Consider the following 26,159-nt stretch of genomic DNA (forward strand, 5'->3'; position numbering starts at 1 on the left):
ACCATCTTTCCAGATTTTCACTGCTCCACAGATAAATGCTGAGGAGTTTTATAGAAACACAAGGCTTTTGCGTGACAGTGACAATATATTCTGGAATATTGAAAACAACAGTATGTTGCTGTTCTGGTATAATTTCATTACTAGATTACTAATGCAGTACTAAGTACTAAGACCGCAGAGAAATCTGGAAAGCTGCTTGGTGGGAGCATATAAAGGTCAAATCAGGTAGTGTACTTTTCTATTTCGTTTATTGAACAAAATATCTTACAATGTCTTGGATATACATATATACAAATATTAACTTGGATATTACCAGGGTAAAACTTCACGTCTTGATGCCAGAGCACTGATAAACATTCGGAAAACACCGCACCCTCCACCCCTGCTTCTGGGTGCTGTTTGGAGAAACCGAATACGTCACCAGTTTCCAAAATCAAAACATACAAATCGGAGTATAGAAAGCACAAAAATAAGAATCTCACATGGAAAAACGGTCTCCGACTCTCAACACGGAAAGCTTCTTCCTCGTTAAAAAAACCCTTTACAATTAGATTTTTGCAGTTAAAGCAGGTATGAAATATACCTGAATTGACCTCCCTCAAAAAGGTATTAAGAATAATGTAATGCCGTTCTGCTTTGAAAAAAAGGAGTGCGTTAAATTCACCTGACACAGCTGTGTACATTATTTCCACATGAATAAAATATTGTACAGCAGTACAACAGTCTCTTCAAGCTTACTTACTTTTGTCAATAACTGTACTGATGAGTTGCCATGAGCCATTTTATCAAGTACAGCTACCTGACTGTAGCTCATCTGTTGCTACACAGTGTCTTGGGTCCCTTCTACCTCATCTTTCAATGTAAAAGGACCACTGCTTACCAGATATCTCATCAGAGCAACCGAACATGAGCAATGAGTTAGTTTGTGCTGGGCTGGTATGAGTACATCGGGTACAAGGTACAGCAGTGCTGATGATGGACAGCTGGGCTGAGTAGTGCACTAACCAAAACATTAAGCCAGCATTGGTCCTGTTCCAGATGATGACTTGCACAAACCGCGGCTACAAAAAGATGTGCTATCATCTTTAACTGTGCACAAACGAGGTGTACCAAGGTTGATGTGTCTAATATTGTGGCAAATAAGTGCCGTTTTATTCATATGGAAATGATTTGGCTCAAGCAAATTCGAGACATCCCTTTTTTTCAGTATATCCGAGATGGGGGAAGGAGGAGTGGCACACGCCTTTGGACGCAGAATCAAAATCCAAAACGGTGGCTCTGGCTGCGGTGGTTTGGCCGGCAGTTCTCCTCTCCATCAGTAGGGCTCTCAGATAACATAGACGTCTCTGTCTTCTCCCCCAGAAGCCAATACGTTCTCATTTTGCCTTTGCCCTGAAAGATGGGAAGGCACAGATCAATATGGCACATCGACAAGCACTCAGCATGCTCTGCGGTGCGAGTAATCAACAACCTTGCTCGAGAACGGCAGCACGGGATCCAGTCTCCTAAAAATAATGAGCCACGCTCAAGGTAGAAACCCCTGTCACTAGTTTTTAACCAGTTCAAATTCACTTTGTGAAGATTTCTATTGCTCAGGCCTTGAACTTAATATTTAATATTATTTAACATTGTTTTCCATGCAGTTACTGAATAATGCACATTAGGATGGATTAGGGTCTAAACAATACAGAGACAGTGTATGTATAAACAGTGCTGTGCAGAGGTTTTAGGCACATTTAAAATCATTGATCTCAGAGTGTTGTGGCTTGTAAATTAGAACATGTGAGACCAGATTTCCCCTGGACACTCCAGTGCAGTGACATGTTCAGTTCCATCACCAGCTCACCTGGTTTAACATCATTAGAAACTGATTCAAATAATACTGATATAAATAATACTGTAAATAATAATATACTTCCTATACATATACAATATATGTGATATTGATAGGATATATATTCAAAAAAACAATGTGCTAACATTTTAGGCACCTGTGAAAATCTTAACTGTTTATTTTCCCAGTAAAATACTAATATTATAACATATATAAATAATATTAATGCATAATAAATAAGAACATAATAGTGGTAGATATCAGTTCTTATACATAATTTATACTATAAAAATTGGTAATCTTTAATGTTCATTTTAAAACTAGACTGATGAACACTATGATTAGCTTAACTAGAAAAATACACAGATTTTCTAGGCTTTTTCCCCCTACGGGAGTAAAATGCACATGCTGACTCTCACTCTCGACTGCAGGACGGCTGTAATTTGAGAGGCACATTGAGTACCGCTGACAGCAGAGGAGGAAGGGTTAGCCCGCTGTTCTCTGCTACTGAAAAGGTACATCTGACTTTAAAAATGCCTCAGGATAATGTATGTCAATCCTACAACAAATTACATTTTTTTTCAATCATGACTCACAAACATGGCATTTTAATCCCACTTTAAAGGGCTTGCATCATGGAAAACCAAATTTTAAATAAACTATTAATGTACTAGTATATCTATTCAGGCTACAGCAGTTTAGCCCAGATATTCGCACTCAAGTTGTAAGTTCTAAGATGTATATTCAGCCTATTCCATTCTAAAGCATGAAATGAGACATTGTATATTTGAAAATGAATTATGACTTTTTTTGGTATAGAAACTGCAAAACACCAGAAGACACTCCCAAGAGGGGAAAAACAAAATTGAAGGAAATGGCCACTTGTAAGATTGCAATTCCAATATCTGTATCCGTCTTTGTGAGCACAAAATCAATGCCTCATACAGGAAGAGCCTCTTTACCTTCATTTCTACATCCCCCCGCAGCTGGAGGTCGAAGTAGCCAAACTCGTCGAGTACCTCCTTGGTGGCCGAGGACATGTGTATCCGTAGGGCTGCAGAGGACACACATCAATATGAGTCATATGGCCAATCAGAATAAGTGCACATGTGGCCAAGTGTCCCATGTGGGTAATGCACACAGTGTAGATCAGAGGCTAAATGTGATGGAGTCTGAATAGACTGGGCCCATTTAACAGTACATTGCAGCTGTTCTAACAAAGCCTCCCATCTAAATATAGCAAATTTACAGCAGAAGGAAGAAACATCCTTATGTTTAAGCTTTGTTAATATAACAAGATTTTAATCAGAGAATTTTGGTATATGTATGTTGGTCCTTTCCCTTTAAAATGTGCATAAAATGTAATGGGGAGCTTTAAACACAAATAACAGCATTAAACAGAAACAGTTCTGCAACTAAATTCTGACACAACAGAGAAAACCTATAGGCTCCCCATATGGAGATCAAGTATGTGTGTCTGCTAGAATGCATGCATTAATGCTGAGGCTTACTTATAGGACACTATAAATCACATAGGAAGGATGGTGAGTGAGACCTCCATTAATTATTAATGGTTATTAAGCACATAGAAGCCCAATACAGGAAGTGAGGCAAGTCAATATGAACAACTGGCTCCACGGACGGCTGGCTGCTGTATTTGGGTGTGGATCCATGTGCTGTCGCTACTAAGTGCTCCCTCAAAACACAGCCTAACCACATCATTGTGGATTACACAGCTGAGGTGAAGGGTGAGGGATTAGAGGATATGATTGACAAAATGACAAAATACAGAGCTGGGCCTGGATTCACAAGTGTGTGTTACAGCTTACTTTACTGCTGGAGCTATAGTGTTAATGTAATGATTTGGAAAATCACAAATTCTACATTTTAAAACGTGTCAATTTTTAATGTTCAGCGTTTACAGTCTTTTGTGGTTTCTGGTACTCTGTAAGCCTGTTTACACCTGGCATTAACATGCATATCTAATCTATATAGTATCTGGATATACTTAGGCTGGATTTTGTATTGACTTTTTTATTACAGTGCGTCCCCAGTGTGACCAGATGAGATCCGATTTTACTCTTTTGTGTAAAAGGCACTTCAACACGTACATGGTTTAACTTCCTATAACCAAAGTGGTGCGATGCCAGGACATTGGATTGATTTTGAGGAGTGGTGGGGGTTCCACAACACAGTGGGACAAAAGTTGGTTCATAAATTACCAAAACGGCTCTATTATACTCTGTAATACTACCAGCTGTGGAAGATCATCTTCAGTAAATAAGCAAGAGCATGCACATGTGCACATGCATACACCCACAGAGCAGGAGAAAGCAAGGAAAATTGAGAGAGAGAGAGAGAGAGAGAGAGAGAGACTGTCGTTTTCTAAGCAGTAAAAATGACCCATGTTAACTTTTCTTGTCTGCCGTTTATAGTTACATGCTGTTAACTATAAAAATTTACATCAATTACACACATGAATTCAAGCTTCAAGATAGCTGCTATCTACAAAACATAGTGTTTGTCAAATTTGTCAATTTGGACAATTAAAAGTATGATGTACAGTGTCAGAAAGCACATATGATAGAACATACAACTTAAAGCAGTCTGAGGCATGTGATGATTTAGGAATGCAGTTGGGGGGAGGGGGGTATTAGGTTTCCAGTACTTATTAACCGCATTAACCATGTAGCTCCGGAACCATCCATAATTTAGATATTTGTCCAGATCTTCTTCAAATTGAATACAAAAAAACTTCAAGTATTCTTTACCCTTAAAGGTTTTACCCTTTGGTTTATAAACATCATGAAATGTGGCTTTGGTTGGGGCAAAAAGGCTAGATTTTAACTATATTAACCCTGTTATTTTATCTTAGAATGAAACATGGTGCTTCTTTTTTTAATGGCGAGTTTGTGGGAAAAAACATTTTACGACACCAGCGACAGCTTGCAGATCCTGCAGTTTTTTAACAGGGTAACTAAAACAGTGTAATTATTCCCAAGTCTTACTAGATAGTGCTGCTGTTCTCTTGTTACGTCCTTTTAGATGTGCTATTAGCAAGCTGAAGAGATTGTAGTCGGATTATCTTTGAGTCTTGCCTCCACTCACTTACCCTGGTTTGGTTCAAATCTAGCCGCTAGCTTTAGCTTTTAGCCTAGAGTGGATCGCCATTTACATGAGCAGAGTCTGCTGGTGATGTGCTGCTCTTTAGTATCAACAGCACCATATTACCACATAGCGGTTTACTGTTTTGTCATCTTAGGGTTTTTGCTAGTGGGCTGGGTGTATGTACATTTTAAGGGGTGTAAAAATATGTCAGGACTGTCATGTAACAGTTTTGGGGTTTTGGAATTGGCCGGTTTTACAGCTCTGCTTTGGTTTTGCTGGATTTTCTTTGGAAAGAACACATAAGAGTGTTTGAGGTTTGTCACTTCTGTGTACTGAACATTATTCAACAATTCCAAGATAATCACAGTTTTCTATCTTAGGGTACACCTTTAAAAACAATTCTGAAAATAAGTGTTATGAAGTGCTTCGAAAAAATTTACCTGACCTGACCTGAACCTATAAAACATCAAATTCACACAAATTCATCAAGATAGAAAAAATACAGATTACTTATAATCACATTTATTTATACGCTCACTATGGCTGGTTTGAGTTTGTTGTGTTTGCCAGCTTGTTCCCATAGAGACATGCTGATATCTTGTAGAATAATCAGAGACTTATTTCTGTCACCCACCTTCCCCGGTGGACTCCATTCTTGACGCTGTGTTGACAGTGTCTCCAAATAGACAGTACCTGGGCATCTTGAGGCCCACCACACCTGCACAGACAGGTCCTGTACAACATGGAAACACACACACACACACGCACACACACATCAAAAGGGGATTAATTATCTCCTGCTGAAAGACATTATCCAGAACACCCTGATCAGAACTATCATCTGCCAGTTTGAGGATGATGATCCCTGCAGTCTACCAGCCTTAAGCTCATTACTGCATCCACTACAGCTTGTATATACTTAAGCTGACAGAGACTGCATACACATCCTTTGTGAGAGCTTGCTGTGGGAGGAGGATTACTGCTTGACCGTGTATATAAGAGGACTTTAGACAGAAACAGGAAATACTAATGCCTCTAACGTCAAACCTTGAACGCTGGGGGGTGGAGGGGCAGGCCAAAGAAACTAAGAACAAACATCACTGCAGTTCTGTGACACAAATTTAATCGTCAGAACAGTGAATTTACGCAATTACTGTGACACAACGTTTAGGCACCCCTGGTCAGAATGTTTTTTCACTGTAAATAGTTAAGTGAGTAGAAGATGACCTGGTGTCCAAAAGATGAAACAAGGAAAAAGACAAATAAAGGAAAGCAGCATCTTACAAAGGTTTGGGTAGATTTGAGCACACAGGTAAGTTTTATCAAGGTTGCATGCCTTAATTATGTTGTTAGGGCTATAGCTTGTTTACAATCATTAGAAAAGACCAGGTGATGTAAATGTCAATTCATAGCCATAGGGTCCTCTAAGCTGCAGCCTAATATTCAAAAATAATAATAACTGGCGCCCACAAAGCAGGAGAAGGTAGTAAGAAGATAGCAAAGAGTTTTCAGTATTTTTTTCTCAATTCATAATGTCATTAGGAAATTACCCCAACAGTGGAGGCCAAGCTGAGATCTATAGGACAAACAGGCTACAGACAGTACTGCTTGTAGGATTTGCTAGAAAGACCAGTCAAAAACCCTGCTAATCGCAAAAGACCTTTGTGAGATGTAACAGGTTCTGGAGTGGTGGTGCACTGTTCGACTGTGCAGTGCCATCTGCACAAATATGGTTGGTGTGGCGCAACAGATAACACCACTACCTGCCACTGAGCTACCACACCATGTGGGAGACTGGGGTTCGATTCCTGGTCTGGGTGACTATGCTGCGCTACACCAATAAGAGTCCTTGGGCAAGACTCCTAACACTACATTGGCCCACCTCTGTAATACGAGTAACCTTGTAAGTCGCTCTGGATAAGAGCGTCAGCTAAATGCCATAAATGTAAATGTAAATATGACCTTCATAGAAGAGTCAGAAAGAGAAAACAACTTCTTCAGTCTTCAGCACATGAGATGCTTTAAAGGGACATCTAAACAATCACTGATTTGGTCTGGAAACAAGTCCATGTGAACTGTTTGGTGAAAAGGGTTTAACTAAAAGAACATCACTCTAACTGTTATACACAAGGCAGATTGACCATGCTTTGGGTTTGCCTGTGGCACTTGAAACATTTAATTGGCAAAGGCTTTTGCAAATTAGTTCATGTTTTACTTGCTGAGCTATTCACAGTAAAAGATATTCTGTCTGTTGCCCAAACGTTTGCATGCCTATTTATTCTGTACAGAAATGTAACATCATATCAGTGATTTTCACATAAAATTCAGTAAAATAGGCATTAAATGGATAAGCAATGTGATTTTATATGAGTTCAAAGTTCCTTTCATATTTTAACCCCCTCTGAAACACAAGGCTATACAAGATCACATGCACACACAGTCCCGACAGTCCCAAGACAAAGCATACCTGTGTGGATTCCTATGCGTAGCCGCAGCTGGTCGTTGGGTCTGTGTCTGATTTTAAAGGTTTTGACCTGTTCCAGTAAAGCTAATGACATGCCAGCAATCTCACGTGCATGGAGCTTTCCATTACGCACAGGCAGACCAGACACTACCATATACGCATCGCCAATGGTCTCCACCTAAAGTGAAAGAGGCACAAGATGCATCTGCATTGATTACATAATGTTTTACATCTGGTGCAGAATCTACAAGCAAAGACAAGCTGAACTTTTAGAAGTTACTGTAGATGTTTTAGGTATGAGAAGCATGCCATAGGAATACTGTTGTTATTTTCTGTGCTTTGTTTGCATGGTCGTATAGATTATAAGAAACACTCAGGAGGCAAAAAGGTTTAAATTATTATCCTTTTAGACACCACTCACCTTATATACATCAAAATTATCGATGATGGCATCGAAACATGTGTATAGGTCATTCAGCAATGTTACAACCTAGAAAGAGACAAGTTTGAATTTAGTCATATATATATATATATATATATATCGTTGCTGTCACCCAAAAACCATGTAACTTCAAAATGACAACTACAGGAAAAGGAAAAAAGTCTTTCATTGGAAGTCAATGTAAAAAGATTTTATTCCAAGTAATTTTGGAGGATTTTAATTGTAGTTATGTAAACAACAACTGCCAAATTAGAATTTCGTCAAGAAGAGAAAAGCTGCAGCTGAGATACATTAATATATTTAGGAATAAAAATTACGATTAAAGCTCTTCATGAAAGTTGTTCACTATATGAACAAAAGTATTGGGACATCTGTTCATTTGTTGTTTCTTCCTAAATCAACGGTTAAAAAAGAGTTGATTCTGCTTTTGTTGAGTAACTGTCTCTACTGTCCAGGGAAGGCTTTCTACTAGACTGTGAAGCATTCTTGTGAGGATTTGATAGCATTCAGCGAACAGAGCATTAGAAAGGTGGGGATGTTAGATGATCACCACCCCACCTCATCTCCAACTACCACCTAATGCCAAAAGTAGGCTTTATATCCCTCTAGCTCTTGCCTAGAATTAGATGCCAATAGATTCCTTTCTATAGGCAATATTTCTCTACAGCCACTGGACAAGCTGTGTGTGTGCATTTGCACATCCGTGTCAGCAATGAGTGCAACTTAAAGTAGATGAAAGCACTCATTAGTAGGGGTGTCCACAAACATGTGGATATACAATGTATCTATAACAGATGTATATACAATGTATGTATACCAGAATCACCCACATATAATTATAAATATAACATAAATAAAATGCATATAATTTAAGGAAAATGCTCCGGCAGACACAGCAAAATTACATTTATTCGACATCAGAGCTTTTCTGCTTTTGCAATGCCGAGAGCAGGAGGGAAGGCCACTTCCGTTACAGCTGAGAGTCTCTTTTTAATTGGCTGGTTGTTCAGGTCTGTGTTTTGGTCAGAACACTCTCCTATGAATTTATCTGCTGGAATATCCAGCCATTACCTCTCAGAACTCCCTAGAGCGCTGTCACCTTTTCAGGAAGTGAGAAGTACTTGTCTGAAAGTGTTTCTGCGAAGTCTTGGCTTCTGAAAAAAACTCTTCTCAAAGAGAATGTAAAATACTTCATTGTGTCTCCTGCTCTGGCATTGAGCATGAAGGTTCAGTGAGAAGTGGTTGCTTTCATGTGATGTGTTTCTGCATGAACTCCCAATGGTTCCCTCAAATTAAAATATTTTCTGCTCAAGCCCCTCCCCCCTCCCTCCACCCCTCACCCTACCAACGCGCCCGTTTTGGATGCACGCCCAGACTGTGAACGTACTGTGAAATACATTTGCATGAATAAAGCAGGAGTTTAATACAATGCAACGAGAACACACTCCGTAAGGGTGTCAAACCAACACTTAATCACACTGATGCAGACAGACAAAGCTGCTTAAATTTATACAAAGACGCTTGAGAAAAACAAGCAGTTTCCAACATTTCCTCGATTCTTGACATAAAGCATAAGTATATATTTAAAGATATCCAAGAGAAAGAAAAATTATTCTTATGACTACCGTATTTTGTATCCTTTTTAAAATCCAATTCAATAAGCAATACAAATCCTAAGAAAAATTTCTTTATGGTATGGATCTACAACTACCTCAATTATAATGTCTGAATGCCAGAACACTCAATATATGCATGCACTAGTCTGCAAAAGTCATAGGCACTAAAGTCTTTATCTGTAAAGATGTCACATGCACCTTCAAAAATGGTTATTACGTAAAGGCAATGGTTTCCATGAACCAGGATGAGTGAATGCATAAAGTACATATAGTCCTTTGCCTGGTTAAATGGTTCATGAACAAAGAAAACCTCTTGTATGCAGTTTGTTAACCCCTTAAACAGCACATGGCCCGCCGGGAGGCCGAAAGTGTAGTTAAAACTTCTATTATCTAAGAATAGCCCCACCAGTTTGTACAGACGTCCCTATATTTACTGAATAATACACCTTAGTGTGTAATAAGCCTTTCTGCATAGAAATCTTGTATGCCATACTGTTCACCAGAAAATGGACTGTTATGGATCCCTACTCCCTCATTAGTATTATGCTATGTAGGGAGAGACTATTTAGTACACACACAAACTGAATTCTGAATCAGTAAAAGTATTGTACTGCTAATGAAGTTATTTATGACCGTTATGTAAGAAACATAGGCCTCCCATTAACTGCATGGGAAAATATGTCAAATTCCAAAAGCTCCAGGTGGTTCCACTGTCTGTTGTTTAGTGAAAAAGAGACAATGCATTTTGGTCTACATTCAGTTTGTGTAATAAGATACGCTGTTCACTTTAAATTATTAGAGAAATTGTGAGAGATTATAGTGTCCTTAAAAATCACACTCAAATTCCACTTTACCATTCATACTTAATAGTGCCCTCAAACGTGAATATAGGGCTTTGGTCACAGCCTTGATTCTAGGTTTATTCAAAATGACTTCGGCCATTGAATGAACTCGTTCAAATCTACCCGCAGCTCTTCTGCCTTAATAACTGACTGGTGATGTTTCCTTAAGGTAAAGAAAATCCCTACTTTTTGTATTAATTTTACTTGTATTAATTCTAAGATTTGCACATTTTCTGAACAAATTAACAGCTGTTTAAATTTAATTTAGCTCAGAACTGTATATGACCACACATTTTTGTTGTATTTTAATTATTTTAATTATTTGATATATTAGTATGTCAAACAATTTAAAACAATTACAGCAATTACATTATTCTGTTCTCAGAATAATCATTATGTTTACTGTTATGCTGCTCGGTAGAAGGACTTATTATTATATTTATACACGGTAACACAATTTGTATAGTTACAGTCCTGGCCATTAGTGGCAGTCACGAAATCTGTATCTCTTAAATTCCATATGAAGGAAGAGCAGGAGGGAAATGTTGAAATATGGATATTTGTACTGTGGAGCCACACTGCATGTTTTGTTGTCTTAATTCTAGCTTGATGGATTTAAGCCTAAAGTAAGTAACTTTATGGTCTTTTCTTGTTAACTGCTAAAAAACTGCACAGTCAATCGTTCTCTTATGTGCATTCTATTGTTTATACAGAAGCGTTTTGCCGGCTTTTATGCCTGTTTCCAGCTGGACCCGTTTTCCTTTTGAGGACTTATGGATAAACGCATGAGATTTTCGGCAGTTGAGGAGTGACTCAGTGAAGTGCTTTAGTTTCAACCTTGCCTCGACTTAATCGGGCTAATATCACATTCGGTTGCCAAATGTTGCTTTAATCTATTCACAAATTTTTCAATGGTCCTTTAAGATTTACGCACTTATAGGCAAGTGAATTACCCCCCCCCCCCTTAAATTACAACAGTTATCAAAAGCAGATGAGCGTTACAATGGATTAAATTTAATTAAATTATTTATTGGGCCGTGGAGTAGTTCATCCCATTGTGTTTTGTATTAACATTCCTCCACTGTGGTAAAAGTCCCTCTAATGCATTGCCTCAAGTAACTGTTTTAATATCACCATAAACAAAGATTTACTCTTAAGGCTACATTAAGTTTTGCACCTGCGTTGAGTTACACCACAACCCTTAGCAGGTGCCATTAAGCTGAGTGAAAGCTTAACAGAAGTAAATGCTACCAACTAAATAACTACAGGTCTGGCAAGACACATGAAAGAAACATGGCAGTGGTATTTAAGCAGCCATGCCTTAAGCGAATCAATCATCCCCCAGTCTGTGTTTACAGTCTAGCCTGATTCATTAGATGCGACGTGAGATTTGTGAAGGGTCTTTACACGTTCAAACAAAGCCAATTCTCCCCCCTACGCACTTGATGGAATTCCTGGCAGGAAATATAACCCACGGTGCATTGACTACCTCAGCTGGGCCGTAAGTGTCAGGTGAGAATCCAAGACCATATTGGGACATTGTAGTTCAGGCCTGTATTCTCAAAAGGTGATGAAGTGTTGAGAAGAGACGTACAAAGAGGCAAAGCCAATGATGGCGTAAGAATTCTTATTTTTGAGGATACCCTATGTATTTATTATTTATTATTATTTATTAACCCTACATTTATCAGTCAAGCAATGCAGTGGTTCTTATAATAGTCATTCTTATAATAGTAAGTACTTAGTAATTCATAATAACCATTATTAATTACAAAGTATTGTTTTTATGCCAAATAATGCAAAATGACAGACATTTAATCAAAGAATTATATAAGAAAAATTATTGTTATGTTTATTGTTATATTGTTTGGCAACCAATGCCCACTGTTAACAAACAACACTGCTCAGTAGAAGGGCTGTTTCTGATATCTATATGCTGGAACTAGGGGTTCTGAATTGATTAACAAATGTCAAAAATGACATTGATGAATCGCAAAAGGTGGAACCCAGAAGTGCAGAAGCCGGACAGTCTGTGGTGTGCACATATGAAAGACACAAGATGGACGAGGGAGAAATCTGAACACTACTCGCTGCATTAAAAGCTGGCATATGGAAGCGCTTTGGCTCTGGTTGGAAGCAACTACATCCGGACAGCAAATGCCAACCAAAGGACCATCGAGCAAGCAATGTCAAAGCTTCCACCCAACTCAGAAAAGGCAAAGCAAAATACAAACTCTATTGCAACCTTATTTCCAAGGATTTGTGTCCGTATTCAGTTGTTATGAAACAGAGATTATCATGCTAGCTTTGTGCACACTGGAGCCAAAATACAGCGTCTACACAATATACAGCGATACAGCGATCTCCAAACTTTTAACAACAGTTGCCCACTGTGTCAAGGCTACTAATGAGGGTATAAGATATATTACTGTGTTTTTCCCCCACAGCCTCATTGCAAAACCTTCCAGTTGAATTGCCACATCACTTCCATTTGTTTTATTAATAGATGATATTGGAAGTAAATTAATAATGGATGGTTACAATTACTTTGCTTTACTAGTTACCAAGTAGAGTCACACAGAAATGCATTGATAATCATTTAATAACTGCACCGAAGCGCTCTAAATCATAATTCATTGGAATTGTGAGGTGGCTCGAGATTCTCACCCCTAGCTGGAGCACACTTTGTTCAGCTGCGGGTTTTGCACATTAGGTGCAGTGGTAAATTTTGTAACTCTTCTATACAGCGTAGAGGAAGAGTTGGAGAGCAATTTAGGTTAATTTGCATTTGTTTGTTTGTTGACCTTAGGAGGATGGGTTCCCTTTTTGAGTCTTGGTTGCTCTCAAGGTTTCCTCCTCTTGCCCCAAGGGAGTTTTTTCTTGCCACTGTTGCTACTAGCTTGCTGAAAAGAGGACCCGGATCGCTGTAAAGCTGCTTTGTGACAACATTCACTGTGAAAAGTGCTATATAAATACATTGGAATTGAACTGAATTGAATTTGTTGCTGTTGGGACAAACCTGGAACAAAATCTCCATTTTCGTGTTTATTTACTTCCATTAGCTTTTTTTGTAATTCTTCTCCTGTGAAGTTACTATTTTTGCTCATACAATATATTTTAAGCAACTAATACTTAAAATACTTAAGCAACAGTCTTAGATCCTTAGACACTATACAATATGATACAATACAGTTTATGCTATGACACACAACAACAACAACAGAGCACAACAGCGAGTTGTGCATATACCTGTAATGGTGTGCTCTCAGCGGACATTGAGGTGAAGCCCACTATGTCGCTGAAGTAGATGGTGACGCTGTCGAAGGCTTCAGCCTGCACTGTCTCTCCTCTCTTCAGCTGCTCCGCCACTGAACTGAGAGAAAACGAACAGAGGAAACTCTGAGAGCTGAACCAGAAAATCACAGTACAGCAACACAAGCCCAGGCTTAATTGTGGAGACTGTAGCATTCGGACTGAGGCAACAGCAATGTAATACATCACTCACAGCACGTCCAGTAATAAAGGCAGCATTGTGTTTTGTTTATATGAGGAAGGAATATGCACCAGCACACAATTCCACATGCTGATCCACTTCACTGAGCTTTAGGTGAACATCCATTTAAATGAAGTTAATGAGTCAACATTGAATGACCATAATTATGTTGTATCAAGAACCATGTATGTGCTAAGATATATCAGGTGTTTCCTGATAAGGTTAATTCTGCGGACTCTGCAGTGTGTGAGAAAAAGGTTCAGTCTTGTTCTCAGGCTTTTGCCTGAGAAACTCTTTTCACAAGGGAAAGAGATCAATTAGCACAAGAGAGAGGGAGCTGGGTTTACTGCTTCTATCCAAAAGAGCTTAAAACACTTTCTCCCGCAGTGCTCAGCAATTGCTTCACTTATCTTTCATTCTTAGCAGAACAATCAACTATTTTAGATGTAGGGCTATCAGAAAAAAGCTAATTACGTTTATCAAAAAAAATCATACTGCATATTTTATATTCTCCTTCAGACATACATACATAAATACACCTGTTAGCTAGGCTGTCCCATATATAATATTTTTTGGGCTCCAGAGCTTTGGCAGTAATCAACAGCGAATATCTGAAGCCTCGCCCCTATAGATCTAGTTAGCTACTCTAGCTGTTAGCTTAATGTTAACTACTCTAAAGGATCTTATCTCGATGTTAACAACTCTATCTGATGTTGTTTAGATGTTAGGAGTTGTAGCTGGATGTCCAATAGCTGTGTCCAAAACTGTGCCCTATTCTCTATATAGTGCACCACTTTGGGGTTCTGTGGGAGATGTTAGCTAGTATATTCTCTCTAGTATGTGAGGCGTCTCAGCTGAGAAGTTAGGGATTTCGGACTTCTCGCACATTGAGTGCAACAACATAACTGTGGTGCCCCACAGGCAATTGATGCCAAAGGGGAACAGTGACTCCAGTGAGTGGTACAGAGTGGTACAGTCAATGCATCACTGTGGACCAGTTAACGTATGTAATGAACATCTTCTGTCACCCAATACAGTCCATGTCACAACATTTTGCTAGTGTCATCTGAACCATATATTTTAGGATATTTGAAAGGCTCTGAACGAAGTAATATTGCTCACATAAGTCCCTTTTAGTGTTGGATGTTTTTAAAGATATCTTGATTATTTAGTTAATCTACAAAATAACTGCTACTTCATTACCCTCGTCTAAATAACTTCACAGTTTTCTGATAATTAGATAAGATAAGCAAAGAAAAGCCTATTTTATGGTTGGGCTTTTTTTAATTACTCTTTAAAATAATCAACAAATGAATTCATAAAAAATATGATCTATGAATATAAATGAGTCTCACTGTGGCAGGATCTGATAAAGCAGATTTTCCGCTCTCCTCTTCTCCTCCAGGTAGGCCTGTGTGCGCTCCTCCACCAGGTTCTCCAGGTTGTTGGCGTATTGCTCCATTCTGGACAGCAGATTGTTGAGGATGCTGGTGCTCCCTTCTCTGCCACAGACATAAGTAGCGGTCAGAAAATGGTGGTCAGTGGAGGAGGCACACTTTCAGATGTGAAATGCTAATCATGTGAACACACCCAGACAAAAGGGATCAAAGAAAATTACTGAAGAAATGACTGAAGATTAATTGTTCAAAAAGATGCTGATCCACAGACGTGATTGAGGCTTCAGGGGTTGGTTTGTTTTTCCTTATTTTTTCTATTGAATGATTGAGTCCAATTGCATTTATTTGAAGAGATTGAGTGTTTATGGCTGATTAATGGCCAACAACAGCAGAACACAGTACCTCTCCTGTGTGGAGCAATCAGCAACTTGGTGTTGGAGTCCATTGCGGTTCCTCTCAACATTGGTGGGGGGGGGTTGTAGACTTCACGTGTTACAAATGCAACGTTCAGAAGCTATGCAGGAGATGTTGGCTGAATCATCCACAGCTAGTGCCCTAACTTGGAGCGCTGAATCATTCAGATCTATTCTGGGCAGAAGCTCACACACCTACACGCACTATTACAAAACTACCAGCTTGGAAAAGCCTGATCTTTGGGATGAAGCTTGCGAAGATATGCTTGCTACAAATTCAGGCTTTCGTTAGTATGACCAACAGAGTATGTCTAAAAGCTTTCAATCTGGAGTGGTCACTGACATTGATGAATGGTAGACAAATATGTATCATATTTATGGAAGTAATTTATTTCACACAGGACACAATTCATGACAAATAGTAGCTGGGAGTGACTGGAAGCTCATCTAACACTTCTTCTGCCACTTAAATGATTAAGGTTAGAAGATACCATGTACCCTGTGTGTTAGAACCAAAAAACTGCTCTTAATAGGGTTGGGAGAAGGTTTTTTGAGCTGGGAGTGCTAAAATATTCAGCAGCATATAAGCTACACAGTGACATCCAACATAATGACAGATATTTTTATGTTTTATATAGTTTACTTAAAATGCAAGTCACCTTCACCATTTGTGAAAGATACAGATGGAATTTGGCCACCTAATTTAGCTCATCCATGCAATGAACACACATACACTGTGAATCATCGGAGCGGTGGGCAGCCATTGCTGCGGGACCCAGGAACCTGAGAGCCTTGCTCAAGGGCACAAAAGCTTGGCGAACCTGGGTATCAAAGCCACAACCCTTCATCATTATTCCAGTGCTCTAACAACAGAATCACCACTGCCTCAATGGCAAAGTGCAGATCAAGTAGGTACAGGTGCATGGATACTTGAGAACCTGGTTGAGGTGCCAGGTGCCAGTCAACTGCTAACATCACTATTTGGATATTTTGTGTCATCCTCTTTTTTATAGGATTGTAAACAACTCTAGCAGATGTTAGTTAGATGTTAACTGAGAAAGCTGAGTTTAGATGGGTTCCGTCGTGTTGCCACATCCACAGTGGCAAACATATCTTGTGTAGAAGATAACAAGTCCTTATTAGAATCCAAAACTGTGCTGGTTAGCAGTATTAGCTCATTAGCTCCTCTGAAGACATCGTTTAAGTTATTTCTTCATCCAGTGTAAAGCCTTCCTAAAAGTTACTTCAGATTTTTTTGTTTATAAATGTTTGGAGCAAGGCCTTGAGTTTAACTCTTAAATTCAACCTTTATTTAGGAGTTATACATTATATATATTCTTAAATTGTTTTCAGATTTATGTATTATTAATTATTAATTATTAATTAATTAATTATTTACAAGCACTATTAATTGACATAGTAATTTGTTAATCATATACAAAACCATGATTTTTATGGGATACTTTCCATTAATAGGTGATTGTCCCAAACCAATTTTTACCCTGTGAAAATTAAATGCAAAAACCTTTTTTTGTCTATGTTGGATTTGAAAAGATTTTTTTGATTTATTTTTAGCTGAAACTGATAGATTCATCATTAGATTCATTTCACATTAAAATAAGTGATTAAAAAGGCTGTCCTACGTTTCCATGTCACTACTGAAACACAAGATTTTTAATCCATATATGGAGCAGGAACTGAGATGGCAACCATTTCCCCTATGTAGTGCGTAGTTACATCCCATTGTTGTTCCCCAAATGTGTCCCAAAGTCTGAAAATGAATGTGTAACATTAAAACCTGTCACTAGCAAGCACACATTTTCTGCAATTCAGCAAAGTAAATTTTGCTTTTGTGAGAAAAAAAAATTGTGTGTGCAAAGACTATCAAAAGTGAAAATAAGTAAATAATAATAATTAGTAAAATGGATGGAACATTTATTTAGTCATTAAATAAAATTCAACTTTTTCATTTGCCATTTTTGAAAGAAATACTGCAATCATGATTTGATAAATCTTCTAAGTAGAATTTTGAAATAACTGATAAAATGTAATGTGAATTGATTTGGTGGCGAAAATCTTCATATTGTAGTTTATTACTAATGTTTCAGTAGTGAGACATTTTTGAAAACTATTCCAAAACAAAATAAAAATACAATATAAAAATAGTACTTTTACTATGTGTGTGTATCTTGGATACTGTGACAAATTACTCTCACTTTTAAACAGTTCAGTAGAATGTTCAAAACCAAAGTATAGTCTTGTGGTCCACTGTCAGGGCAAAAATAATTTGATATATATTTGTTCTCTGCATGACTGTAGAATGGCAATGACTGATGGAAAGACTCTTTTACTGTTAGTAATGCAATTAAATACTATTTAATGCAAATAAATGTAAATACTATTTTTTGCAAAGCATAGCAAATAATGCTATCTGCCTTTCTATTGCCTTTTTATTGTTATAAACTCTTTTACTACTAAACATCTATGAGGTATACAGTACAGTGCTAAATTTGAACATACATAAATATTAGAGTTCTTGAGTAATATAGAAACAAATTCTGCATTCCCCAAACCATGCATTTTTGGCATGTGCATTACAAACAGCACTCACTTGTTGAGTTTGGTGATAAAGATCTTGATGTGGCTGAAGTCAGGGCGCTCGGTTGGGTCCTCGGACCAGCAGCCCTCCATTAGGATGGTTAGCTCCTCACAGTGCCGGCTGTTGTCCGTGGTGGGCCGAAAATAGGGCCTCTGACCATTTCGTACCTTCTGAATGATTTCTGCAGCAAAGAACACACAGACATGTACCTGTCTGGACCAGTTGCTTATGAGGACAACAATTCTTTGATGGTATAAAACATGGTATAAAATCTTCTGACAGTGATTGAAAGTGGTACTGCAAACTAAACGTGGGTTATATTACATAAATATGATATGAAGGTACTTTACCATACACAATGTCACAATGTTTGTTTTACAGCTTAAAGGAATACTCTTAGAGTACCTAACACCCAATATGTATTGATTATCATGGGTAATAATTACTCTACACTCTGCACATTTACTGAGCAAACATTGTCTGTAATTCTCTAATTCTTAAGTAATAAAACTAAATGACACCACTCTGGCATATTGTCCTCATTTAGTAAGAATTGTGTCAGAATAGTCCCAAAAATCACCAGTGGTGGCACATTTAAAAAATACTATAAAAACACCAATTACACATTTCTTTCATTCAGTATTTTGCAACTGAGCTGCACTGAATCTAACCAGAACTCATTTTGATCTATTTTTAATAAAACATGTAGCTGGTCAGTGTCCTAGAAGAATATCGTGCATCTCTAGTGTCTGGGCAATGAGTTCTCCACACTTCCACTCTTTTTTCTTTTCTTTATTTTTTAATTATTTTAACCGATTTTATCCTCAATTGTGCCGAGGCAATAAACACACCCACTAGGACTCCCCCTATCACTTGCTATCAACTTGCCTATCAATGCTTGCCCTCAATAGGCAGCCAACACGCTTGGAGGAAAGTGCCGGATCCCCAGCTCTGATACATCAGCCAACAGATGCCTTTGCCAGCCAGCATCACAATGGGAGTGATGAGGGGAGAACACGCCCTCTATATATCCTGTGAAGGCATGGCCAATTGGCGTCTCTCTGGCTCTGGCTGTTGATTTGAACTTTGAGGTAATAGTGTCTTAGTCTGTTGTGCCACTCGGCGCAGCAACTTCCACTATTTTTCTCACAGAAATCTAAACTCACAGGGTTTCAAAACAAGTACTAGACCCTGTCTACCTATTTATTCTACTTCTTTTGGGTTTGAAGTTTAAAGTATAGAATAGGCGGCCAAAAGGTTCCTGGAGGCAGGACACAACCTAATGCTGGGTAAAATGTAACATGTTCAGTTTCAGAAACAAATTAAAGTATAACATGGGTCTGGTCCTCTTACAGTACTCCCCATTGTATCGTCATCTGGATGTGTTCAGAGCATTTTGACATATATTCACTGTGAATATGTTTTCGTAGCATAAAAGTGAGTTTTTAGATTATAATGTGTTGTGTTTTTATTATTATTATAATTATTATTTAAATATTCTGACTGTCTGTAAATCTAAGCCTCCTAATGTAAACAACAGATGCAGATTCCCTATATAAACTCCAATTAACAAATAATATTTGCAGAATAAAAAAATAAAATAAAGCGGTACAGATGTTGTTTCAATCTTAAATATCAGATTTGGTTTAAACATTTAAACAATATCTGAATGTAACTGTATTGAACTAATTGTGGTTTGCAAATTGTAATGTTTCTAGCTTTGCAGTCTGTTGCAGCTGTCCCCACCTATAGGAATATTTCAACAATGTTTCAAATTATAGCTCTTTTCTCCACCTGGAATGAAGGGAAGCAGCTGGCTTAACAACAGTATTTTTGTTGAGGTGCAACATCAGCAAAATGTGGTGAATCAAAAATAGAAACTAAGAATCTATCAGAAACCACACACTGCACACACACACTCCAAATGGTTATGGGCATTCTAATAAATGCATTCAGCTTTCTTAAGTTACACCCATTGCTTACACAGACGTGCAAATGCACACACACAGCTTGTCTAGTCCCTAGAGATGTATTGCAAATAGAATAGAACTCTCTGGAGCAGATGAGTGTCCCAATACATTTGCTCATATAATGATTTTAATTTATTTAGATATGTAAATGACTCCAAGTGCACACCTTTCGGGCTAAGATCCATGGCTTCTACATAGAATGGCCCATTCCTCAAGGCTATCTCCTGCAAAATGATCCCAAAGCTGTACACGTCTCCCTTCTGCGTTCCCTGGGGTGGAGGCCTGTCATATATCAATAACTCTGGAGCTGTCCACAACTTTCCTGAAACATGAAAATATAAATAGACAATAAAAAGACAAACGATTCCCTTTAGCTTCCTCTGCTAGCAAACACTACCTGAATTCCCTCAGGTGAGAATGGAAAAAAGCACTTTCACTACATGCTTTAAAATTTTAATAAAGGCATTTCTTAATTACTCAGTATACTCCGTTCACATTAAGCATATTAATAAATATTCTGATGGCTGAGTAAATTAATAACTGATTGTTAATTACTAACATTGCAATATTGAAGTTTCCTTGCTTAACATTCACTTACTTGCATAAAGTTCATGCGAGTCTTCATTATCATATGATGACCGAAAGCTTGCCAGACCATAATCTGTAATTTTCAATACAAAACGGCTGTCCACCACACAGTTGGACGACTTGAGGTTTCCATGGGAACCAATGTAGCTGTTGTGCAAATAGTTCATTCCCTGGCAGCAGAGGCACAAAGCGCCATGTTACAAGTTTACCCACATTTTTATGGGCCAAATGTAGTAGAACACACAATAATTCAGAAATGTTCTTGAGATTCATAAAAACTTCATCAAAAAACATGGACATGTAACAAGCCATTTAATGTTTTCACAAGGAGGCTTGTGGAAAAACACATGAAATACTGAATGGTAAAAACTATGTGCGGCTGCCATGGGGCTGAATCACCACAGTAGGAATGAAATGAAACATCTGAGGGCATACATGCTAAAGGCAGTGAGAATATTATTGGCCTCAGAACTGAACGGCTGGACTCGAAAATGCTAATCGAGACTTGTAGAGGGGGGAATAAAGTGAAACTTAATGTTTGGCTTTGCTGTTGTTGTTGATTTTTTTTTGTTTGTTTGTTTGCATTCATATTCTGGATGGTCCATTTTCTCAAGGTGGTTCCATCACCGCCACTTAAATGTTCTTCTTAAGTATAAAAGCACTCTATATTTTTTTCCGCTCTTTAAAAGGAATGGATGTTTCCTTAGCTTAAGTGATGTTTCACTTTGATGTAATAACAGACCAATATTTTCACTGAAAGCCCCCTTTGTGTTTCTTGGCTCCGTATTGAAAAAGCACACAAGATTGGTTTTGATTAAGAAGTGGCAAATTGGGAGTCGAATTATTTATTTCTTTTTTTTTCCTCCTCTCTATTCTTCCAAAAGCACTGTCCTGCTGTCTTTGATTGGAGTCCCTTTTTATTTCGCTAATGGTCGGTTCTTAAAAGACAAAAGTCGCCAAAGCAACACTGCCTTGTCATTCACCATTAAAGGTGACTCTCTCCTGTAACGTAGGTGGCCGTAGGTGTTGAGAAAGTCATAAAGTTTTGAAAAAATCAAGTGCTTTAGAAAACTGCAAGCTCACACACCTTGACTATGTCATTGATCAGAGAGAAGCGGAACATCCAGTCCAGGTTGATGCTCTCATTTTCCAGAATGTCCTGTAAGAACAAACCAGAAATCAACACCGGGCATTTTCCATATTTGTCAAAATTCAAAATTGATAGTAATTTTACCCCATTCATTTGCTTCCCAAAAAAAACTGCAACAGTCATGGAACCAAAAGCCAAAGGCAATAAAATTGATGTAAGTAATGAACAGTATAATTTAAACAGACGCAAATCTAACACAAACCATTATAAGCCAACAACAGCAGTGAGATAGCCAGTGGCTAGAGTCTCCAACCAGTTCCCAGAAATGCTCAGAACTACATGCACTACATAATTACCTATAAAAATGTCAGCCGCTCAAAAGCCATTTAAACTAGCTATAATCATAGGAATCAGTAAATGCTAGAAACAATGCGTTTAAATATATGGTTGTTTTCATATGGTTCTGCAATCAAATGTATGCTACAGCCTCATTATATGAATTTATCAAATGAACTGTCGAACAAACATCCAAAATTTGAATGAAAAAAAAGCAGGCAAGAAATACACTACTAAGGTTTAATGCACTCTCAATTTGTCCAATGTTATTGACGTTTAAGCACGTCCAGTGAATATCCTGAAATGGTACTAGTCTAGTGTACTTAAATTGTACAAAGGTAAACAGTAAACTGACAGGGCTTCATGGGAAAACATGAACCAAAAAAAAAAACCTTAAGCAAATTGTAAAAAAACAAATGTTAATGAATCATTAGTTTATAATGTACAGCTGGTCTGTAGCAATGGAATTAAGCTTAAAAAACATTTTACAAACCCTTTGTCTGTATGAAAGCAGTTTTGGAGCAGACTGTGTTACTGCACTTTCTACTGCAGTATTTACACAACATTACATGTTGGGATTGCTATCATATGTCTAGAAAAGGACTCCTAACAAAGAAAGACATATAGAGCACTGTAACTCTTGGGGCACTTTCTTTTGGAGACATTACAAATAAAGCCAGAGTGCCATGAATACAGTTTGCTACACCCAGGGTTCATACACTTTATCCAATTTCAAATTCAAGGACTTTCCATGACTTTTCAAATGCCAAAAAAATAAATTCCAGGACCACAAATTTTTCGGGAATGTTTAGTCCACGCAAGTAGCTAAAAGACTGTCCAAGCTAACTGTTTAACAGTGTGCATGGTCATTATGAAAAATTATGCTACTATAACAGTTGGAATTTTATTGTTATAGTATTACATAAAATGACAACAGGAGCTCATTACAATATTTTCCATGAGTTTGAAGTACTTTTTTCAATGTTGTAATTTTTCAACCCGTATGAACCCTGTACACCATCAAACTGGGGAAAACTGAACAGGTCTGGTCCAGCAAGAGCTCTAACAGATGTTTCTGAGAGTCCACAGCTTGTATGATAGGGTTCTGACGTGACAACACCTTGTAGCACAGCCTAACACGGGATCAAGTCTCAGTTTCAGCTGTGAAGAAAAGACTTGGAGCTGCAAGTCTGTCAGGTGGAGAGGCAGTAAGAAAATCATTGCTAAGATGGCAAAATGCAGCATTTCCAGTGGACTATTGAACAAAATTAGGGGTGTTCTAAAACTTTTGACCAGTAGTGTACATCCAGCAAACTGCTTCACAGTACAAGATTAAAAGAAATGGCAGCATTTACCTGAAGACTACCCCTGGGACAGTACTCCGTCACAATGCAGATGTTTGGTGGATCAATACAGGCACCAACGAACCTCGTCAGGTGGTTGAACTGGACGTCCCTCATCTGCAAACCAAAGTAGAACAAAAAAAACACCTTCAGTGATAGCCAAAAAATACTGACTAAAACAACACTGTTTTTGCTGTTTGTGGTGAGCCTAAAGTTAAATAGCTAGATCAACCTTAAACACATCCTAACTGTCAGCATGAAAATGGTTTGATTTAAATCATGACAAATGCGACAAATTACAGCGACTATGTGCTTTTATGAATTTCTTTCAATATTGAAATGCCAGCACATCTCCTCAACAAGGTTCTCACCTCTTCCATCTCATATCGAAGGGTTTCAACAATATCTCAAAAGTGAACTTAGAAAAATAATACAGATACTGGTTCTGGATTTTGTACTCAGTGGTAGGTATTGCAGGTAATTGTAGGTAGGTAATAATCTCTAAAACTTTGCATTGTAGGATCCATGCCCTGCCCTGGGAAGCAGCTTGACCTCCACCTCAAATGGACTTTGGGTTTACCCACATATAATTCCAAACATGTAACTAAGCTGTAACTTATGCCTTCATTTTAGGCAACATGCACTGTTTACTATTCTAATCTGTGATCAAAACCATAACACCATGAGCATAATAATGCTCTCATGCTTTATTAAAACCTGCACATTTAAGCCATTTGGCTGTGTGACTAACATTTGAATCATATTTTACAGGTAGGTGAATTAAGTGTTAGTGATAGTGTCTTTCCTAAGGACTCTCAAAGCTCATTTATGCTCTCTTTATGTACAAAAAATAAGATGTCCATTGTAAACTATGTAAACGTCACTGTCCACATACTTCTATGCCTCTGTTAAGTTGGCATGGATGTTAAGCAATAAATTCACTAGAGGGCAGGTCACAGTCAAAACCTTCTGACAACAACAAACATGTGGAGGGGGTATAATGTACCAGGATAATGTACATACCAAAAAACAGATGAAAGCGGCAGCAGTGATAAGCAATGGTTATGTTTTGCTTGAACTATTGGCTACACTGCCCCTACAATGTTCAGGTGCACTGCTCCGTTTTAACCATATCCATACGCTCTTAGAAAATGTGCACAAACATGTCTAAAAATCATGCACAGTACGGACAGAAAGCTCTGTCTGTATCTGCATCCATATTAATTGTTGAGCATAAATGAGCCTTATTGGTGTAGTCCACACTAACCATCAATGTTATAATGTTAGGAGATTGTGTCTCATAATTGTAACCTGGAAACAACCTTACAGTAGGACACAAGGTGATGTGGAAGGTAATGAGTTTTCTACAAACATTTTCACAGACGTACTCCTTGTAGAAATGTGTTAAAAACAAATTTTATTTTGTCCAACAAAAGACATTTTATCACTTTTGCTTTTCCTAACCAAGCTAGTGCTTCCCCAAAAGAAAATTCAGTTCTGCTGTATTTGTAACTCCACCTTGGTTGATGCTCCCAATGGTTGTTGCGACGAAACAGAAAAGCTTAGTTTTCTCTTTCTCACTCCTCATCAAGCCTGTTTGTAATCAATGTTCATGAGTGATTTTTCAAATGTGCTGAGATGGGTGTAGACCCACCGATTTTGAAGGTGGATATACTCTTTAACTATCACTAATTACAGATTCCAGGATCAGAAAGTGGATTTGGGGTCAGGAGAAGAAAAGTACCACATTTGGTTGCCTACAGAACATCTCAACAGACATTTTTCTTCAAAAAGGCTGTGTTTGAAAACCAGTCAGTAAGTGTATTAGGAAGCCAAAAGCATTGACATCACCTCCAAGAACCCCTTCTATGGCACCTTTATTTTAAAGAGGTCTCAACGCTACCTCCTGTTTGTGTACTCTTTGACCTAAATAATGTTCCCTGGCTGAAGAGAGTGGCATAAATGCAGCGAGAAATAAGTGGTAAAGTTCCCATTTTCCATAGCAGTCAACTGAACTCTTGTTCTCTCGTGCCCCACCTGGCCAGGCTCTTTTGTAGGCATAGGCCTGAAATGGGCCCTTCTAGGGCATCTGTGTCAAGATGATGGCCATTTCTCTAGCTCCACACAATTCGACCTCAAGCCCAAAGAGTTAGCGTCTGTCCGTAGATGTTAGCCGGCTGCTCCTTTGGCCCCTTCCCCTCAGCACTGGACACTGTCCAAGCAAAGCAAAGTTTCAAATAAGGCTGCTATCTGAGGCTGCTTTAAAGGGCCTATAATATCACGTCTGACATCCATGGAAACACTGTTAAGGCTACAACCCAGGCCATGGGAACAAATTCAGCAAATTTTCTTTATTTAATTTTATATACATTTATTCACAGTACTGCATAGAGGTTTTAGGTATCTATGGTCATTATTAAAAAAATTAGCATCTAAGCAATAAGACTTTTTGCTTGTAAAAAAAAAACTTCAGATCACATTAGAACAGATGTGACTAAACTTAAATGCAGTATAAAATAAGAATTTCTCATTTTGAAGAAAATAGTTCAGAAGAACATAGCTTGGTACCAGGTTCCTCCTGGACGCCCCCAGCCAGACCATGGATGTGTTCAATTCCATCACCA

The 26,159-nt window shown here is 38.1% G+C and overlaps 1 protein-coding gene across 1 annotated transcript in view; it reads right to left on the minus strand.

The window, feature by feature from the left end:
• Positions 1 to 231: 231 nt before the first annotated feature.
• The window catches only part of npr2 (natriuretic peptide receptor 2), a 69,227-nt gene continuing 43,299 nt past the window's right edge, over positions 232 to 26,159 (minus strand). The window contains exons 11-22 of the mRNA XM_072673201.1: positions 23,548 to 23,652; positions 21,854 to 21,925; positions 20,777 to 20,936; positions 20,345 to 20,500; positions 18,221 to 18,389; positions 15,155 to 15,301; positions 13,556 to 13,679; positions 7,828 to 7,896; positions 7,410 to 7,584; positions 5,577 to 5,675; positions 2,797 to 2,888; positions 232 to 1,392 (exon numbers count right to left, since the gene is read on the minus strand). Of these exons, the coding sequence (XP_072529302.1) occupies positions 1,258 to 1,392; positions 2,797 to 2,888; positions 5,577 to 5,675; positions 7,410 to 7,584; positions 7,828 to 7,896; positions 13,556 to 13,679; positions 15,155 to 15,301; positions 18,221 to 18,389; positions 20,345 to 20,500; positions 20,777 to 20,936; positions 21,854 to 21,925; positions 23,548 to 23,652 (1,503 nt within the window). The 3' untranslated portion in view covers positions 232 to 1,257. The remainder of the gene's footprint in view (positions 1,393 to 2,796; positions 2,889 to 5,576; positions 5,676 to 7,409; positions 7,585 to 7,827; positions 7,897 to 13,555; positions 13,680 to 15,154; positions 15,302 to 18,220; positions 18,390 to 20,344; positions 20,501 to 20,776; positions 20,937 to 21,853; positions 21,926 to 23,547; positions 23,653 to 26,159) is intronic.

Source organism: Salminus brasiliensis, chromosome 1 (genome assembly GCF_030463535.1).
Source record: "Salminus brasiliensis chromosome 1, fSalBra1.hap2, whole genome shotgun sequence".
Classification (NCBI taxonomy): Eukaryota; Metazoa; Chordata; class Actinopteri; order Characiformes; family Bryconidae; genus Salminus; species Salminus brasiliensis.